The sequence below is a fragment of the Hippocampus comes genome, unplaced genomic scaffold (genome assembly GCF_001891065.2).
Source record: "Hippocampus comes isolate QL1 unplaced genomic scaffold, H_comes_QL1_v1.1 scaffold315, whole genome shotgun sequence".
In the NCBI taxonomy this organism is placed as follows: Eukaryota; Metazoa; Chordata; class Actinopteri; order Syngnathiformes; family Syngnathidae; genus Hippocampus; species Hippocampus comes.
The window spans coordinates 1,987,660-2,005,704 of record NW_017805539.1 but is presented as its reverse complement, the minus strand read 5'-3'; the positions used below and the strand labels follow the sequence as shown (position 1 = coordinate 2,005,704).

At 44.9% G+C, this 18,045-nt stretch overlaps 1 protein-coding gene and 1 long non-coding RNA gene across 2 annotated transcripts in view; one reads left to right on the top strand and one right to left on the bottom strand.

Moving 5' to 3' along the window:
• Window positions 1-401: 401 nt before the first annotated feature.
• The window catches only part of plcl2 (phospholipase C like 2), a 20,437-nt gene continuing 2,793 nt past the window's right edge, over window positions 402-18,045 (top strand). Inside the window, exons 1-4 of the mRNA XM_019878672.1 lie at window positions 402-2,150; window positions 7,888-10,371; window positions 10,755-10,958; window positions 14,095-14,170. Coding sequence (XP_019734231.1) covers window positions 1,932-2,150; window positions 7,888-10,371; window positions 10,755-10,958; window positions 14,095-14,170 — 2,983 coding nt within the window. The 5' untranslated portion in view covers window positions 402-1,931. The remainder of the gene's footprint in view (window positions 2,151-7,887; window positions 10,372-10,754; window positions 10,959-14,094; window positions 14,171-18,045) is intronic.
• The window catches only part of LOC109521055 (uncharacterized), a 16,495-nt gene continuing 5,104 nt past the window's right edge, over window positions 6,655-18,045 (bottom strand). The window contains exon 3 of the long non-coding RNA XR_002169278.1: window positions 6,655-6,668. This is a non-coding gene — a long non-coding RNA (uncharacterized LOC109521055). The remainder of the gene's footprint in view (window positions 6,669-18,045) is intronic.

Genomic DNA, 18,045 nt, shown 5'->3' with positions numbered 1-18,045 from the left:
AAAAAATAACGGCAGTCCTGATGAAAATTGATCACTTTGGGACTCAAAACTTTCAAAATGTTGAAAATTGAACACTGATGGATGCTCTTATACGAAAATGTCATTGTTTGCAGCGTTTACGGCCAAAACAATGTTGAGTGTTCGACAAACAAAGTAACATGGCCACCTATTGGCTCGTTATGCAAATTACAGCCTATTCATGAATCGATGTCACTATTTTTTAATAGATTTCAACAGCTTCTCCCCGCCGTGTTAGAATGAGTAAAAGGGGTTTCAATCAGACAGCACCAATATTTCTATTTTAAGATGCTGTATTGACAGCTATGGTGGTTGACTGGTTAGTATGTCCGCCTCACAGTGCAGAGGTCATAGGTTCAATTGGTCTTCCTGTGTGGCGTTTGAATGTTCTCCCTGTGCTTGCATGGATATCCTCCCACATTCCCAAAATATGCACATAACTGAACACTTTAAATTTCCCTAGGCATGATTGCGAGTGTGAATGATTATTTGTCTTTGCATGCCCTGCAATTGGCTGGTAACCGGTTCAGGGTGTACCCCGCCCACTGCCTGAGGACAGCTGGAATAGAAATAAAAGTATAGTCTGATGAAATATTATACTTTGAGACACGAGTGACCTGACTTAATGAGTTCTTCAAGAAAAGAGCTCTGTTCAGTCATTTTTTTTAAACCGAGTTGAATGCAGTGAAATCAACTTCATTTCAGAACAAGGGGGAGTTTGCCAGATAGTAAAAAACAGACTACAACAATACTCACCCATATGTTCTTTATCATCTGTGAGAAACATCGAATGAGAATGCAGTTCACTCACTCACTTACAGTACAATAGTTGAAAAACCTTTAGCCGTTTGTTGAAAACCGTTAGCCGTTTGTTGTATTAAAAACACATTTTTAAAAATCTTTTTTTTTGAAGGGGGGGTTGCGATAATCGATTGAACGACATTCCCAGTCATTTCAAGGGAAAAAGACGACTATTTTTTGTTACAAGCGTGGTCACAGAACAAATTAAAATAGTACTGTAGTACAATTCAGACTTCCATCCCAAAAGTCGTTAGTGTGCGTGTGTGACATGTATTGTCATGTCATGCTCATCACTATTCAAAGGGGCGTGTTTACATTCGAACCGGTCTGCTCGTCTTTGCCCTGACACCTAAAAACAGAAAAACAATTGCAAAACGGTCACAATGAGCTATGATTGACAGCACATCCTGTTTTTGCCTGGCGCGCGTTCACGAGGCGACATAACTCGCGTGCGCGTCGACGTACGAATTGTGATAGTTGCGATTCGAACGTCCAACTGCAGTTTGCACGTTTCTCGGACACCAAGCCCTCGGACACCAAGCCCAGGAAAGGCGTCCCCGCTCCCCTCCTCCGGTAGTAGTGGTGATGGTGTTCTCTCTTGTTTTTCAAGGGGGCTTCTTTTCAAGCGCGAAAAGTTGTCAAGTTAGTTAGCCGACTCCCTAGCCGACTGGCTAGGTAGCTAACCGGAGCTCACTCGCCAGAGCAGCTGTTAAAACTCACCACCGCCTCCCCGTAGCCGCTCCCCCAAATGGAGAGCTACGCCGCCGCAGACGGACTGGAGATCCCCGGGTGAGTCGCACCGCGGGGATTTAGCCTTTAAAAGCGACACGTTGCCAGCCGCCTGTCTTGCATTTTGCCTCAAAAGCTCGCTATCAACTCTGTCCGATGTCACGGTGTCGTGTACCGACACCACCAGTGGTTCCGCCGCCGTCTCCCCGCGCACACGCTTCCACCACTAGCCGCGCGGCACCTCCGAGCACCCGGCGGCGGATGATCGAGGAGAAGCACCAGCAGCAGCACACCGCGCGGATGTTCCCAACCAGGAAATTGGATTAAATCCGAACCGGGAGGTTTTTTCGGGACTGTGTGAGTGAGTGTGTGTACGCGCGCCCATGGCGGAGTTCGAGGAGAACGGGGCCAGGCTGCTGGATCACGCGGCGGCCGAGGTGGGCGTGCAAGCAGCGGGGAAGACGCCCGGTGAAGGCTCGGTGTCGAACGGCGACTGTGGCATGTGTGAAGACAACATGGTCGGCCAAGGTTGTGGAGGCGTGGAAGCCCCCGTCGAGCCCGACAACAAGGCAGACATGCCCCGCAGAAGCAGCATCATCAAGGTGGGTGGAAATATGGAAGTCAGCCTCTACCTGAGCTCCATAAAACATTTTTTCCATCATTTTCCCTGATGACTTTCCAACACACACTCGTGGTACCTCAAATAATCTCTTTACGGCAGTACACTGTGTACTTTGACTATTTTGCAAATATTACTCATTTCATGTTGCCTAACAAGTAGCAAAGATGATGACAGCGTGCAGGAGTGGAGCCGTTTGCATGTCGAAACCCTCTGCAGATGATTCCAACAGCTAGAAATGCAAAGTTTTGCTCTACTGTTGCTACGAGACTCAGCATGAAAGGGGTTATGTGATGTAAAAAAGACATTTTAGCAGTAGTGGGCTGTGCATCTATACCTGGGCCTTTAGTGAGGACTTGACTGACTCAGTGCACCTGCTATCAGGTTGCTAACCAATATTATACAAAAATGTCAAGGCGTGACAACATTAGTTTTATTTTGTTTCCCCCAGCATGACCAATGTCACTGGAAAGAGCTGGGATAAAAGAACAAAACGGTGTATAAATTTAGTCAGTGTGTTAAGAAGGAAGAAATTGACATTTTGCTTTTCAGTCGTCCAGTGCCAGCGCTGGTGGGAGTTGCTTGCCAAACAGAGAGACAGGGATCACACTGCAGAGATGGCTGTATTTATGGCCCTCCTTCCCTATGCTCATATAACTCAACTCAAGATGCCTATTTTCGCTCAATTGCTCCTTTGACAGCCGCACGCCGCTATGCACACAGACATCCGCATTTCTCTCTTTGAGCAGCCTGCTCCGCCCTCACGCGTGCGCACTCGAACCGCAAAGTTCACTATGAAGGCAGACTCGGACAATTTCATTTGTCCGCTGTTGCATGTTTGATAATTTAATCGGTCAGATGTGACAAGACTATCGGTAAATGTATTGATGGCTTGAAGCTTGTCAGTAAAAATTAATAAATAAACCACTTCACATTAATTAAAAGCCATAGGGTTCAGAAAATGGGGAAAAAAGGTAGCGGCTGTAGTTTGGGAATAACGGTAAACATCGTTATTCTGACAGTCTTGGAAAAATGGGCAAATTAACGATGTATTTATCTTTACGTCTCATATGAGTGGCACCAGCTATAAGATGCACAACTTTCTGAATTTTTCGCGTTACTAGGCTGTGCAGGATGCTAATAAAATACCAAGTAAAATAGAGGCTGGTTCATGGGGTAAGGTTGCTCTTAAATTCAAAATCTTAAAAAAATGTTTAACACAATATCAGACATGAAACCGGTCTTTTTTTGTTTTTTTCCTTCACATTATCCTGACGAAATTCACATTCTGTTATCTGCTCGGGAAGTCAACACGTACAAGAGATACAGTCAAAGGTTGCTAATATTATTCTGGTGTGCTACTCCACTCCATTCTTCTGTTGTTAAGGTTGTTATAGGACAGCGATTGCATTGTTATACTGTTTATATTGACAAGAATGTCATGCAAAACAACCAAATAATGCCCCCCTTAATTTCATACAACTACCACAATTGGACTCTTGGTGACTTATCTCATTCCGGTTGGTCCAGAAGTTTCCAAACGTTGCATCCTCCACTCTGTGCTTTGAAACACCTTTTTCTTTTTTTTTTTACCCTGCATAGCCACAATGCTCAGTGGCCTGAAAACAAAAACAAAACAAAAGAGCCTCGTACTCACACGACACCATCGAGAGCCTCTGTGAATCAGCACGGGACATAATTGATATGCGCAGTGAATCAGTTTTTAAAATCATGGCGTGCTTTTGTGACACTTTGTTTTCCCGATGCAGATGGAAGAACCTCACATGAGTCACTTAAAGCCCAGATGATGTGAAGCCATTGCTTACTCTTTCCCTGCCATAGACGGCAATAGATGCCAAATATGCAACACGACTGGGAGGTTTGGCAGTGAATTCAAGTGTTGTAACACCTCAACTGTTGATGCTGCGTACTGGAGCGTATCCCAGCTGTCTTTAGGCAGTAGGTGAGGTTGGCTGGTTGCCAGCCAATCGCAGGACACACATAGATGAACAGCCATTCGCGTTCGCAATCACACCTAAGGACAATTTAGAGTGTTCCACTAACCTGCCATGCCTGTATTTTTGAACGTTGGAGAAAACCGGAGTACCCGGAGAAAACCAAGGGCAGACACGGGGAGAAAATGCAAACTCCACACAGGAAGGCCGGAGCTGGAATCAAACCCTGCACCTCCGCATTGTGAGGCGGATGTGATAACCAGTGGACACCGTGCCGCCCAATATACTACAAAAGAGTGTTAAAAAAATCCCTTGACTTTTTATTGCAATCGTTTAGAAATCTTCAATAGAAATTCTGAACCTCGACTACTATTCATAATAAATAGAAGAATTAACCAAACAAATGAAGTATCTATCTGTCTATCTATTTAGCGAGCAAGCAAGCTAGCTAGCTAGCTAACTATTTATCTATAATAATGCTTTACAATACAAGTTTTTTCTGAGGCTGTCTGTCGATCTATTTAGCAAGCAAGCTAGCTAGCTAGATTAGATTAGATTAGATTAGATATCCTTTATTTGTCCCACACTGGGGAAATTTACAGCCTTCAGCAGCAAGATTGTGGGTAGAAAGAAGAGAAAAGAAAACACAGTTCAATTAAGTGCAATTTAAATACAAACATGGATAAGGTCAATAATTAAGTGCAATATAATACAATAGTCACAGTACTATTCACATATGTTGTCATATCATTTAAATAATTCTATGATTTATTTATTTATTCATTTTTTTATTACTTTTTTATATTACTAGCTATTTATCTATAAAAATGTTTTACAATAGAAGGTTTTTTTTCTGAGGCAGAGGTGATACCATCCTGACCATGCGCCATGACATGCATGTGACATCTCTTCAAATTGACAGTATGCTGAAAAGGGTCGTCACATGTAACAAAGTCTGAGGGTTCAAGGAACATTTATTTCACTCTGTAAGGTGACGATAGAGGATGTGGTGAACACAACCCAAACCCGCGTATGGTACGATCAATTCTAGAAAAGCTATTTGCGGTTTGGTTTCTCAACTGCACTTTTACACTACGAGACCGTTTAACAAACAGCACATTGTGTTTACCGACCCCGTGGTGTATTTACGCTTTGCCAAGTGAAAACAGAACTGGTCCATCTGGCTCCCAGAGTTAACCAGTTGCAACTTAGCAGGTGCTTGATCGTGAGGATGGCCACCTTTCGCATTTTTCATTCCCGCTGACAACAGTTGAAATGCATTTTTCGATTTCACAACGCAATGTAATAAATACCCTTTGAAGTGAATTCAGTTATTTCTTTCTAAATACATTATAAATGTGAAATGGTAATGCTGAAAACATGCAAAGACTGAGAACTATGCAGTCTTGATGTGTGTACATCATTTCAGTTGGCTTTATTTATTCATTCATTTATTTATTTATTTAGACTCGTCCAGCATAATTTACCCCACCCCGCTATGAAAGAAAGAGTGCCTTTGTTTATTACCGTGGTTACCCGTTGCATTTGTAACGTTGGCATAGCAACAAAATATACAAAATGATTTAGAGTGCCGCATTGTTGCCTGGGTGTGAGCGCAAGTCACAATGAGAAAGGTGGAAGTTCCAGGAGCAGGAATCTATTTTTTATTTTATTTTTTTTTTTTTTAAAGAACTCTACCTTTGACACCCAGTGCGTGAGGTGGGGCTTTGGGCCAGCGTAACCACTCTAGAGTGCCTCATTGGCCATGAATGCATGATTGTCACAGAGAGAAAGTGGCAGAGTGGTGGTGGGGGGGTTCTGAAGAGACAGCCAGCGTGCGGACCGGGCTTTGTGCTGCCATGACTGCTCTGAGCGCCTTGTCACGATGTGGAAAAGCTCCGCGATGACCCAGTGGGATATATTCCGGCCACTAGGGTCTTTATATATTTTTGCGATTCATACTGGAGCCTTGTCCATTCATGAGTAGCCATGTTGAAAGCCCATCTGCATTGAGCATTCAGAAGCCAGTCACCCAGCTGGCTCTTGTCTCATCTCATGTGACTGTCACATCCTGCCTCCGAGAAGACACAGGTGTTTTGTTTATCCAGCACAAGAATGTGTGTGTTTCTCTATTTCCAATCCTTGAAAGAGCTCTTCGTTGTCACTTCCCGCGCACGGGCTTACTCCAGGTGCTGGAAGCGCTGGCATGTCGCAGATGTTCTTCCGACCGTTGCTGATGTGTGTCACTATGTGTGTGCACATTGCTCATTCTTGCATCAGCTGAAGTGTAACCGAGTTACACAAGTATTGCTCGCCTCACCCTCTCGTTTCCTGGGTTCCTCAAATAGGCCCGGCCTCAAAAAAATAAATAAATAAATAAAATAAAAATCGCATTAGAAATTTAAGGGGAATGATGGATGAAGCAGATCACTGAGACAGGAATGAAAACACTTCTGACTGAAGGAAGTGAAGGTTAGGCTGTACAGGAAGTATACACAAGCCATTAGCACGCCACTGCTTTGACTCCGCCTTCAAACACACACATTCTTTTCCCTGCTTATAAGGATGAAGTGTGCTTATGCATATAAGCAGGAAATGACCTGTTATTATTTCACATGATAAGTTCGTGGTAAATGTCTTTGTTTCTGTCGAATCACTTTGTTCAGATATTTCAAAGGCATATTTTTGAAGAGTTATTTTCCACAACGAGGTAAAAGTCAATTATGTCCAGAGTCTAAAATACCTTAAAACACTTTTTTTTTTTTCAAAGAAAATTTGACTATCAGACTAAAGAGATTAGGAGCAACTTCATGAAACATATAAATGTTAATTAAAAGAAAAAGAACATTCATCTGACTCCAGCAAAATGAAGCGTTAACATGGCAACATTTCAAAGTCGATTTTTCACTTGAGTTTAATGCGCACCATTAGTTCCTTATGGGACAAACAAGCTTGACTTTCCCTGAACTCTGCAAAGTCCACAACATAAAAGTTTGCCCTCATGTTGAACCTGGTGCTCTTGCAGCGACGATGGGGAAAAAAAAAAAAAAGAGGAACAAAAGAAACTGGGTTCACTCAAAATGTCAACGCTGCCTGGAGAATTTTAGTCGATTCCTGCGGGCAACTTTTCTCCCTGGAAGGGAACTTCTGTAATGTACAGTGACAGGTACTTGTACTCCGCTGAAGTCAGAAGTGCAAAATATGTTCACAGCTCAGGAGGCGACCAGACAACTGGCGGTTTCGATGTGAGTTTCTGCCTTAAAGGAGGAATGTCATGCTTTTTTTATTTTCCACTATTTAAAAAAATGTTTAGTTTACTTTTTTTTTGTTGTTGTTTTCTTCCCCAAAAATAACCTCAGGATCAAGAATTATAGCACCATACTTCTCCGCCAGTCTTGAGGGGGCGGTCCTTGACGAAAGTCAATGCAGCTCTGCTTAACCTTTGGTTCTGACATGAAATTGATTTATACTGTGTTGTCCAGCTGAGATTTGAGTAGCTCTGGTTCTTCAGCCATTCTCGCTTCCAAGTCATGGGTAGAGAAACTCACTGTGCAAGAGGTTAGTGTGTAGATTAGCCGAATCGTGACTTTACATTTCAGGTAATTTGCATACTCACTGCACCCACACTTAAAAATTCATTCCGATGTGCTCACAGACACCATTTCAAAAATAGGCAAGTCACAAAATACGTACTTAGTTGTTTAATTTTACACCTGATGGGTGTGCGGCTCCTTCAAAGACCCGAATTTTTTGTTAACTTCACAGGATTCCTCGAGACAGCGGAAGGAGAGGAAGAAGACCGTGTCGTTCAGCAGCATGCCCACAGAGAAGAAGATGAGCAGCGCCAGCGACTGCATCACCACCATGGTCGATGGCTCAGAGCTGAAGAAGGTGCGCTCCAACTCGCGCATCTACCACCGCTACTTTCTACTGGACGCTGACATGCAGTCCTTGCGGTGGGAGCCGTCCAAGAAGGAGTCTGACAAGGCCAGAATTGATGTCAAGTCAATCAAGGAGGTTCGCAAGGGGAAGAACACGGACACTTTTAGAAGCAATGGAACATATGATCAGATCTCGGAGGATTGCGCGTTCTCCATTATCTTTGGGGAGAACTACGAGTCCTTGGACTTGGTGGCCAACACCGCAGACGTAGCCAACACCTGGATTACTGGCCTGAGGTACCTGATCTCATACGGGAAACATACGCTGAACATGATCGAGAGCAGTCAGAATAACATGCGTTCGTCCTGGCTCGGTGAACTTTTCAGCGAAGTGGATGGCCACAACAGTCAACAGATAACAATATGCGCTGCTGTGCAGCTCATCAAAAAGTTGAACCCGGGACTTAAAAATGTGAAAATTGAGCTGAAGTTCAAGGAGCTTCACAAAGTAAAGGACAAGGTCGGCTCTCTGGTGACGAACGATGAGTTCATTGAGGTCTTTCATGACCTGTGCACAAGGCCGGAAATCTATTTTCTCTTTGTCCAGTTCTCCAGCAACAAAGAGTTTTTGGACACGAAGGACTTGATGATATTCCTGGAGGCCGAGCAGGGAATGGCACAAGTCAGCGAGGACACCAGCATGGAGGTCATCGAGAAGTACGAGCCATCCAAGGAGGGTCGGCAAAGAAGCTGGCTCTCTCTGGACGGCTTCACTAACTATCTTCTGTCGCCGGAGTGCCACATATTTGACCCCGAGCACAAAACGGTGTGCCAAGACATGAACCAGCCATTGTCCCACTACTACATCAACGCCTCTCACAACACTTACCTTATCGAAGATCAGTTCAGGGGTCCTTCTGATGTGACGGGGTACATCCGTGCCCTAAAAATGGGCTGTCGCAGCGTGGAGCTGGACGTTTGGGACGGACCCGACAATGAACCGGTGATTTACACCGGCCACACCATGACCTCGCAGATCATCTTTCGAAGCGTTATCGACGTGGTCAACAAGTATGCCTTTGTCGCGTCAGAGTTCCCGCTGATCCTGTGTTTGGAGAACCACTGCTCTTTGAAGCAGCAGAAGGTAATGTTTCAGCACCTCAAGAAGATCCTGGGAGATAAGCTCAGCCTGGATCCCCCGAAACCCGATGACTGCTACCTCCCGTCCCCCTCAGACCTGAAGGGAAAGATCCTGCTGAAGGGCAAGAAACTCGGCACCAACTGCACTGCCTCCGAGGGGGAGGTGACCGATGAGGACGAAGGAGCTGAAATGTCGCAGAGAATGAGCATCGACTCACCGGAACAACAGACAGTTGTGCCCAAGAAGTTCCAGCTGTCAAAGGACCTTTCCGACCTGGTTACGTTGTGCAAGTCTGTCGAGTTCAAGGACTTCCCGACGTCGTTCCAGGGCCAGAAGCATTGGGAGCTCTGCTCGTTCAACGAGGTCTTTGCCGGCCGCTGTGCAAGCGACTTTCCCGGAGAATTTGTCAACTACAACAAGAAGTTTCTGGCGCGGGTTTACCCCAGTCCCATGCGGATCGACTCCAGCAACATGAACCCGCAGGACTTCTGGAAGTGCGGTTGCCAAATTGTGGCGATGAACTACCAGACTCCTGGTCTGATGATGGATTTGAACATCGGCTGGTTCCGCCAGAACGGGAACTGCGGGTACGTCCTGAGGCCAGCGATTATGCGCGAGCAGGTGTCGTATTTCAGTGCTAACACAAAAGATTCAGTGCCTGGTGTCTCTCCGCAACTGTTGCACATTAAGATCATCAGTGGACAGAACTTTCCCAAGCCAAAAGGCTCGGGTGCCAAAGGGGACGTTGTAGACCCTTACGTGTACGTGGAAATCCACGGCATTCCCGCCGACTGTGCTGAGCAAAGGACTAAGACGGTCAATCAGAATGGTGACAACCCTCTGTTTGACGAGAGCTTCGAGTTCCAGATCAACTTGCCCGAGCTCGCTATGGTGCGCTTCGTGGTGCTGGATGATGACTACATCGGCGATGAGTTCATCGGCCAGTACACCATCCCCTTCGAGTGCCTGCAACCGGGTTTCCGCCACATACCGCTGCAGTCGCTCACCGGTGAGGTCCTGCCACACACCCTGCTCTTCGTCCACGTGGCCATCACCAACCGGAGGGGTGGCGGCAAGCCCCACAAGAGAGGCCTGTCGGTGCGCAAGGGCAAAAAAAGCAGGGAGTACGCCAGCATGAGGGTGCTGCTCATCAAGGCCGTGGACGATGTCTTCAAGACGGCCACGCTGCCGCTGAGGGAGGCCACGGATCTCAGAGAAAACATGCAGGTCAGACTTGTTGAACCAAATGTGACTTCAGTTTGCTCATGTTCCTCCTGAAAATCTGAGTGATTAGTTGTTTTTTGATCAGCATTTGCTTAATTTAATTGCTAAGTTTGGCAAAACTGATCAACCTAATTCCACCAAATTTGTAAAAGGATTGCTCATAGGCCAAGGATAAAATATTCAATCATTTACATACCCCAAGTGTCTTTACGACTTACCTGTGACATACTGCTATCAAAATACCCCAAGACTCAATAATTGGCAGAACATTAAACCCACTCTAACAAGGCCATCTTGTTCTGGACTGTCTGCTGGACCAAGAGGCCAGATATTACAAAACATGACACGGAAACAATCATTTCCTGATTTGTCATCCCCCACTGCAGAATGCCATCGTGTCATTTAAAGAACTGTGTGGACTTTCGGCAGTGGCCAATCTCAAGCAGTGCATCCTGGCCCTCTCCCCTCGACTCAGTACACCGGACACCGGACCCCTACTACTCTTCAACCTGGCTGACCACTATCCAGTCATGGAGCCGCAAGGTTTGCTGCCAGAGGTCCTCAAAAAGGTGTTCACCACCTATGACTTGGTGAGTAGCAAGAAAAGTTTGTCAAGTCGTGCATTGAGAATAATGAAAGGGGAACCATGTCACATGTACTTGCGAGGTTTGAACAAGCATTCAAATGCACATCTTCTGCCTCGACTATAACGGAGTTGAATGTCAGTGGCTTTTTTAACAATAGCATTCATCACTCACTTGGTAAACGGCGTCATCTTTCCTCATGATCGCGACACACCTACTATGACACGTACATTGGTGTGTTTTTTCCAGACATTTACACGCTCTGTTGTGTGCCTACATTTGTCCGACTTATGTGTTGGCATTTCTCTCGTTCATATTTGACATGACAAGCCGAGATTTACCCCCTAATCTTGATCTTTGACTCAAAAACTGTGCTGGTCTTCAATCCAAATAGATGCAACGCCACCATCTTCAGGAACCTTTTGCCCTGCTTCCCTAGTGAAAAGTCACCTGGGATAGACTCCAGAGAGTCAAAGCCCTGTCACAATGTCCGGATGGATTTATTTGTCTCCATATCCCGCATGTGTAGCAGTCCACCACAACGGAAAAATAATCAGCACCCGCTCCGTTTGGTTCAATAGCTTGATTTTTGCCGCTGTTAATGGGGACAGCGGCCTTGGCGAGCTAATAGCACCACCGCTGCTGTCAAGTAATAAAATCAATACCGGCGCATTACGCAACACGCCAGGCTTTCCCCGTCTCCCTATTTATTTATTTATTTTGTTTCGCATGGCTGATTCCTTTCCAGAGCCTCTTGGCACACGAGACGAGCGGATGTTTTTTTTTTGTCAGTTGTTGCCACTTTGAATAATTTAGCAGCTAATCAAATGCACAGCACGGGCACACCGTGGCTGTTTAGCTGTTTCTTCAGCATGGTGGCGCACTGTTATATAACGTGCCCTTGTGCTTGTTAAGGTGACCCTTGTGGAGGTAATTGTGATGGAAAGAGGACAATTGAGTCGGGTAGGGAAAAGGGAGAGTGTGTGACAGGTATTTGTGGAGCGCAATCAATCCAATCAAAAGCCGGAGCTCAAATAGGTGTTACCAACCTAATAGAAATGAGGCGCACTGTAAATAATGTGGGGATCATTAGGAGCACTGGGCTGCGTGTGAACTGAGCCACTGCGGGGACTAACCGTCCTGGTTCCTAATTGGCGGGAGGAGAATGTGGGGCCGACCCATGCGTTCTTCTATAAAAAGAAACCTCCATGAGGACAAAAAGTGCAAAGCGGGATGCAAATGAGTCTCGAACTCAGATGTACATATACCGTATGTTAATATGTATGTGATGGAATGTGTATTTAGAACGACACCATAATCTCTTGTTATAGGTTCGTGAACGCAGCATGTTTCATTCGTGCATTTGACAACTTCTTAATTTGAAAATTAAACCGTGATTCAATCCAAAACATGAAACAGCGGTACCTGTACTTACGAACGTCTCTTCATACGAAATTCTCAAGTTACGAAACGCCTCTACAGGAAAACATTGCCTCTTGTTCCGAAAGAAATGTCAAGATACGAAAGGTAAAAATACAGTATGGGCTGCTGACTCGCAGCTCCGAGTTTCCTGAACGCAGCATACTAATAGCTGCTAGGCCATTGGCTATTACCGAGCATCATCCTGGCATCCCATTGGCTAAGAAGGACCTCCACCGAATGTGTCCATGTGCAGATAGATAGATGTGTGTCTATGCAGCGTCCTTGTCATTCGCCCCCTGGACCATGAGGCGTTTCGATAGTTTTATGTGAATGTGAATCACCCAGAAAATCGCTCACTATGCTGGTGTTTGCCTTGGACATTTTCAAAGGATTGTTAAAAGCCGACAAAAGCAAATGTCCTTGGATCAGTTCTTTACAAAACGGCAGGCAAAAACCACTTTGGAGAGAGAACATGAGGGCAAAAAAACGATGAGGACGCAGTTTAAAGTTAAATGAGCATCATTTTTATTCTTGACCCGATTATTTGTTTTTTTACATTATGCACAACTGTCATTCATTGCGCAATCATATAATTGTAACATATATTTGTTTCTTTTTTATGCTTTAGGTAACATTTATGACTGAAATTTCACTGAAGGGAGTCTTGTAAAGCAAATTCCATTTTCAATCTTAATCTAGTTTCACATTGATAACACATACGGTGACATCCGACTGCACTTCATCTGTAAAATCCAAAGAAAGAGCGCCGGGGGGATTCAGTTCCGCGAGGTAAGAAGACGCTTCCCAGACCACTTAGAGAAAAGGCCCCTGCGCTGTGTCTTGGGCGGAGGACGAAGCAGCCTCTCAAAATAAATCTCACGGCCATTTGATTTCACCCTGGGGGAGGTAATGACAGCATGCGCCGCGCAGCAATGAGCACGTTTTCTGCAGCTGCGGTGCCTCCGAGATTGCACCGTTGGGGGTTTGCAGTGCTGCGACACAATTCGTCATTTGAGAAGGAAAAAAAAAAAAAAAAGAGGCTCCACTGTGCTTGTGTGTTCCGATGGCTTGACAGAAACTGCCGTACTTTGTGTTCATAAATCGACTGAACACACCCTTGGAAAATGTATTTTATTGCAATTGTTGAATTAGTACTGAAGTGAGCTGTGCGGTGAAATAAATTGGACGTCAGACTGATGTTACTAATCACTTGAGCTGGAATGTGTGGAGTTTTTTTTTTTTTTTTTGTCGATGCGGTTTCCCAGAGATTGAGGAGAGCCCCCTTCTTCCGAGCAACTGTCTGCAGGTCCCCATAGTCTGTGCGCCCCATTTAACAGCATCACAGCTAAACTTAGCGTCTTGCTATGACTCACCCTGGTGTTTGACTTGCTAAAAATTACCTCAAGAGCCACATTTTCCCTTTTCAAAGCCCGTCGCGTCCACGTTTTAGCCCTCCAGACCCGAGGCTTTTAATAGAAGCCTCCTGTCTGCTTTCCCTCTAATTTTGGGCTTGCAAAACGGCGACCTCGCCCACGCAGGCCTTCCTGCAATAGTGGCTGCTGTCTTTTTCGGAGAGAACTCCCATGCGCGAAAGCGCCCCCTGAAAAACCACGGCCGTGACCGCATAGCTCGTTAGGCTAATGTGAACGGTGTGTGTGTGTGTGTGTGTGTGTGTGTGTGTGTGTGTGTGTGTGTGTGTGTGTGTGTGTTTTGGTCTCAGGTGATCCAGACTAGCAAAACTCTCCTGGAGAACTCCGATGGGGTCTACGAGAGGATCCTCCAAACACAAAAAGCCGGTAAGCAGAGGATATTGTGCTACATTTGCATCAGGCCAATTAGCATTAGAGATAGCAGCGTGTGTGTGTGTGTTTTGTTTTGTTTTTTTAATGACACACTTTGCCATGGTGAACAGATGCTGTGATGTTGAAATGTTTCTCTGTTGTGATGGGCCGTGCGATGTCAAATTATCAACAGTTCGATGTCCATCTTATGTCTTAAAAGATTGTCGCCCGTATGATTATCCTTCTGTCTGAGGTGTGGAGCCAAGGCTTCAAGCCCTAACTCTTCTTTGAAACGTTACCCTCCAAGCTTGAAACCCGAACATTTTCTATAAAGCATAATTTGAAACCCAAATCGGGACATGACAGCCCACCCGAAAGACTCATTTGAAATCCTCACCCTTGTTGGAAACTCTAACCTTGATTTAAAACCCTCACATTGACTTTAAACCCTAATTTTGGCTTCAAACCCAATCTTGTCGTCCTTATACAAATTTCTTTTTATGCCTGCTTTTAAATATTGCCTTTCCATTTCACTCAAAATGTAACCGAATGCAATGATGGTCAGTTTGACTTCAGGTTTTGACCCACTTAAGACAAAGTTAACGCTAGTCCGCTGTCGAATCGACTTGACAAGAGTAGCCGCAGTGAAAATGTACTTTTAATTTGCCAATCATCTGCTCGGAAATAAGTTTCCGCGGCGCGTCGACATTGGTTTATTTGCACAAAATTCCAACAGTCAGCGTTTTTTCTAGCCCCGCCCGACGTTTGTGGCTCATGTTTCTCTCAGCCGGCAATCTCCTAAAAATAGTTGAGGATATTTCAAGCTAAACAAGCTGTTATTTGGATCTCCTCTTCCGCTGCTGCTTAACATCTTGTGGAGCGCTCCAGGATGTGATGTAACTGTTATTGTAACACACACGCACACTCACACACACACACGCACTCTCACACAATGTGTGAACCCCTGTGGACAAACAGTAGTCCTGGCTGAAGTGTGAATACAAACACAACCATTAAGAAAAAAAAAAAGCAACTATATTTGTCTTCATGAAGTCAAATCGAATTAGATTACAACAGATTGTTGAGGTGACAACACACACTCGCCTCTATTGTGTGTGTCTGCATTTTGTTTGCGCAGCAAATCACGGCAAAGCTGAGTAGTCCCCCTTACGTCAACAGGAGGATCCCGCAGTAGCGCCTGACTTAGTTTAAAGCGGTTTTCAGATATAGGGCGCACCGCATCATAAGGCGCATGAAATACAAGTGACAATAGTGGCTGCGGTTGCGCTACGCAGCCACTAGATGGTGCAACACTAAAGGAATACAACACAGCTTTATTTCTATAGAGCCTCCGCAAGCGGCTGCAGCTGGATTTAGGTTGTGTGTGCAATAGTGACATCCATTTCAATTCCTCATTTAAATGTCAAATGTCAATAAGTATTCATTTTTCTGCGTTACGTGAAATACCGATATCACGTTCTAATTTACAGATAGCATGTCTCATGATAGTGATAGTAACCTTTATATCATTGATTGTGAAACCATTGCGAATAGTTTACATTGACTTTGATCGCGTTCACCAATCACGCACTTTTTCACGATAAGGATCGTCCACCGATTGATCGGAGCGTCTGTAGTTTTAAGCAAAGATTAGGGTTTAAAGTTGTCGGATTCAAGCCAGCGCGAGGGTTTCAAGCAAAGGCTGAGGTTTTAAAACAGGGTTACAAGCTAAGGTTAGCCACGACCTTTGTTTATTTATTTATTTATTCTCCAAGCAGCAGTGAAAGTTTCAAATTACAGTGACACACCAACATGAGGGTTCCAAGCCAGGATTATGGTTTGAAAATTGGGTTTTTGTTCCGTTGCTGTTAATTTGCGTGGATGTGATCCATGACATTTGGCTTCCAGTTACCTCTGAGCAAGCATCCACCTTACGCAGTCCATGCTTCTCGCCTTTCTGGTGGCTTCAGCTTGGTTATTTTATAAAGGGATGTGCATAGGCTGTTATATGCAGACACACATGCCCGCGCACACAAAGGGAGGGGGGAACAAAACGGAGCCCGTGGGGCGTTGATAAATCAAAAGGCAAACACAGCTAAATCCGAAAAATCACAGTTGCTTCTAATAATGTCCCAGCAAAAAAAAAAAAAAAGAACACTCATTGTTCTTCTCTTCCAGTGTGAGCCAAAATCACAAAACACAAGCCTCGAGTCTCTGGGCAATTTGAGTGTGTGTGTTCTCCAATTATTCGTCAAGCCATCTACCTGCAGAGCTCAGTATCAAAATCTCCCATTGTCATGATCAAATGGAGCACAAAATGGATCCTGCGTGGAGTTTGCATGCTCTCCCCACGTTCGCCTCGCGGTGCAAAGGTCACAGGTTACTTCCCGTCTTGTCAGACATGGCTCCATGAGGCATTTTTTTTTTTGTTTCTACTCAATATAGACAAGCCGACCACTTTCATGTTACTAAGTCAAACAGTCTTTGGTGTAAAACATAAATAAAATCCAGGTGGCGCTATCAAGCCTAACAAATTAGTTTTTGAAAGGATCCCCTGGAAATGATCCTAAAATGGACTTTCTTTGTCTGCTCTTGATAGACAGTCCAAACATATTTCGCATTACAAAGTCAAACTGGGGCTTTAAAAAAAAATAATAAGAAATAAATAAAAGAAAAACAAATGAAGATGTTAACCACCTGACAAGTGTGTCTTTGAAGAATCCCTGAAAGGTGTCTTCAAATCGAACAGTGTTTTTAAATCCAAATGGCAGATTTCCCGTCTTTGCCGGCATGGCTTTTTGAGACGTTTTTGTGGGTCCACTAATTTTAGAAATACCTAGCAAGTGTCATGCTCAGGCTTACTGCCAGAGGCCCAGGGCCTGCTGCCACTTAGCCGGGGGGGGGGTGCTGCCTCCTCCCCAGACACAATTTTATACTTAGCGGCCTGTCTCCGCTAGAGATTTTTTATTTTTTATTTTGGTGGTACTAGTGATAAGTAAAAGAGGTTTGGGGAGTTAACTTTAAAGAGAAAAATAGGCTTCAACCGAGCCGACGTTTTGTTTTTGAATGATCCCTGGAAATATTTTAAAATGTTCACTTTTTGAAGAGAATCAAGACAATTTAAGAAAAAGTACACAATGCAGTTGAGACCGAGAGAATTGCAGATGAAAAGCAAAGACACGCAGTCGGAAGCCCAGCTCGTACTTGTTGTGACACGGCGCAAAATTAGCAGTTTTATTGCTCGAGAGGCAAAGAAGTCTCTGGTACTCTTTGTCCTGTACAAGGGTACTCCATAAATCTCTGGCCACAGGAAAGAACCGCAAAATAGCGGTGAAGAGGATGTGTCCTTTTCCGGACGAGTTACCCAAAAATGGCTGCTTCAAACAAAATTTCAATCATCCTGAGCATTTTTGGGTATGGCTTCTTGAGAGTGCGTTTATTTATGACAGAAGGCATCCGGTGGGCCAGTGGTTAGCGCGTCGACATCACAGTGCAGAGGTCGTGGGTTCGATCCTGGCTCCGGCCTTCCTGTGTGGAGTTTGCATGTTTTCCCTGGGCCTGTGTGGGTTTTCTCCGGGTACTCCAGTTTCCTCCCACATTCCAAAAACATGCATGGCAGGTTGATTGAACACTCGAAAATTGTCCCTCAGTGTGAGTGTGAGCGTGGATGATTGTTCGTCTCTGTGTGCTTGGCGATTGGCTGGCAACCGGTTCAGGGTGTCCCCCGCCTACTGCCCAAAGATGGTTGGGATAGGCTCCAGCATCCCCCTCCCCCACTCCAACCCTCCCGGGTAAAGCGGAACGGAAAATTGATTTATGACAGAATGGTAAAAAAAAAAAAAAAAATGCAATTAACCAAATTAACCGGAATTTGGGGATGGGGGGGGGGG